Here is a 2,481-nt window from a genome sequence, read left to right on the forward strand (position 1 = left end):
TTATCTCAACATTGTGTATTAAAAATGAGAGGTAAAATTGGAAAAATTGGGCAAAAAGGTTGACAAGGTGTGTTCTCTTAATAATATAGATGGATAGATATGCATGCCTGATGACATACGGTTTGAATTGTCAAACCGTTCTACCACTAAATAATTACTTGTCAACATTAGGGATGGGCAATGGTTATGCGGGCGGGTAACCGCGGTTATTTTACCCATAACCGTTTATGTTCATACCCGCATAACCGTTTACCCGTTGGGTAATTACATAAATGGTTATACCCATAACCATAACCGTTTATAAACGGTTATCCATACCCATAACCGTGTACCCATTTACCTATAACCATTTACCCATTTAACCATAACCATAACCATTTACCCGTTTACCCATTTTTTCGCCCATTTATCCTTTTTTTACCCATTTACCTTTTTTTTTCTCCCGTCTACATTATTTTTTTTAACGATAGTTAATCAAAAAATGAAAAGCACTTCCAACTGCTTTTCCAAGAAGCATTTTCAATAAAAATTTCGACTTTTGTTCTTTATTTTTTGAGTTTCTGATCAATCGACTTTTGTTCTTTAATAAAAGCACTTCTATGTAATTGACCCAAAAAAAAAGCACTTCTATGTAGTGTATACAACTAGCCATTACATTTTGAGCTAACGCCCTCTCTCCATTATAAACCCAAACCCAACTTTCTGCAAACCCCTCTCCGCAATATGCAAAAGCGCCACCCGCTTCTGCTCGCTGTTTCCTTTCAACTTCTTCTCCACCGCCTCCTTCTCCACCAGAGCAACCCTCAGCAAGCTGCTGATATCCCTATTCTTCTCTGTCAGACTCACCACGCTTTTCTCCAACTCCTTCTCCTTCTTCCTCAGCTCTTTATACTCACTCACCTTCGCTTCCGCCGAAGCTGCCAGCCGCGCAACTGCCGCACTCTCCTCCCAAACCCCCTCAGCTTCTTCAGCTCCATTCTCAGCCTTTTCGTCGCCGACGCCGTCGATTATTCCGATTATGCCCTCCTTGGTCGATCAGAGCGAATCCAGGCACTTCAACAAAAACCCATCTCTCTCTTTTCTCTCAAGCTCCAACATTTCAATCGTCCCCCGACAAACTCGCACCTCGTCTTCGATCGCCTCATTCGTCTTCAACTCCTCCTCCAATTTGGAAGCAAACCCGTCTTCCTTTTCTCTCAGAAAATCTTCGAGCTTTTGAATTTCGCCGCGAAGAGTCCCTCTTGCCGGAAATTTCTCCGACGACTTTAATTAGCTCAACGTTGCGAGCCAGGGCGTCGTCTCTCTGCTTCCGGATGATATTAGACTCTTCCTCCATCGCCGCCGCCTTCGATAGCAGGCTCTGGTGCAACTGGCAGAGGGAGTCGAGCTCGGCGAGAAGAACATGATCGGGTTCGGAGGCTTCTGGGTTGTTCGGGGGATCTGGGCTGTTGATTTGGGGGTCAGGGAGTGTTTCCGTAGGGTTTTCCATGGTCCATAGAGAAGACGATGATTAAATGGGTAAATGGATACCCGTTATAACCATGAATATTAACCATAACCGATGGATACCCGTTATAACCGCGGATAATACTCATAACCGCCCATTTAAATTTCATGGATAAACGGTTATACCCATAACCGTTTATTTGTTTAAATGGTTACCCATAACCATAACCATCAACTTTAAATGGGTGGGTAATCGCGGTTACCCATACCCATGGGTATTTTGCCCATCCCTAGTCAACATGCACCAAGATTAATATCATAATCATGGATCGTGATTCATATATAAAAACGGAAATATCATTCAGTACTATGGTAAGAATACAATTCATTAGACAAGCAAATGCACCGCTTCACAATATATATGTCTTCGAATAGTAAATAATATATGATACATAGGCAACACTATTGTAATCAATGTGCATAACAATATTGGACGCAAGGAAGAACATACAAAATTCTAAAATTCTATCTCGCCAACATATAGCAAATAAACCAATAAACTTGTCTTAAGATTGTTGGAAAAATTAGAGTCTAATTGCTATATTAAATCACATAGAAAATTAAGAAATAATTCATGCAATTATATATCAAAATAATGTATGCACTTGAGTAATCAATGTTAAATTAACATGATATAATGGATTAGAAAAACCTAGAAAATACGGTTGAGGCAAGTGTTGGACATTTTATCCTTAAGACAAGTTTACGCCCCACTACGGTGCTCATGGTTGATTGGCGCATGTCTCCCAAGATACAACGACCACTGTGAACACGAAAATTTCCTGAAACGAAAGAGACAAGAACAACGTGCACAAACAAATATTTTGTATTTGATGATTTTGGGTTACAATCTCTCTCTAATTTGGTCCTCTGATTCGATCTCCGTAAGGTATTGGTTTGTGGATGTGTGATTGATCCAAGGGCCGTCAAGGCTTGATCTTGGATGAACGGTGATGAACGGATCTTCAAGGGCTT

General features: G+C 40.7%; 1 protein-coding gene across 1 annotated transcript; it reads right to left on the reverse strand.

Annotated features, from left to right (window-relative positions):
* Nucleotides 1-663: 663 nt before the first annotated feature.
* Nucleotides 664-1,489, reverse strand: LOC103400682 (uncharacterized protein At3g49055-like). The gene is made up of 2 exons (XM_029096623.1): nucleotides 1,181-1,489; nucleotides 664-1,026 (listed from the first exon to the last, which is right to left on the reverse strand). The coding sequence occupies exons 1-2, from the start codon at nucleotides 1,487-1,489 to the stop codon at nucleotides 664-666; spliced, it is 672 nt and encodes a 223-aa protein (XP_028952456.1).
* Between the last annotated feature and the right edge of the window lie 992 nt (nucleotides 1,490-2,481).

The sequence above is a fragment of the Malus domestica genome, chromosome 16 (assembly GCF_042453785.1).
Source record: "Malus domestica chromosome 16, GDT2T_hap1".
NCBI lineage: Eukaryota > Viridiplantae > Streptophyta > Magnoliopsida > Rosales > Rosaceae > Malus > Malus domestica.

Excerpts from the sequence above, each read along its gene's own strand:
- LOC103400682 (XM_029096623.1), bottom strand. The coding sequence starts at position 1,489 with ATGGAAAACCCTACGGAAACACTCCCTGACCCCCAAATCAACAGCCCA. Across the intron at positions 1,027-1,180 it reads CTGAGAGAAAAGGAAGACGG|GAGGGCATAATCGGAATAAT; the intron begins GTTTGCTTCCAA and ends TGATCGACCAAG.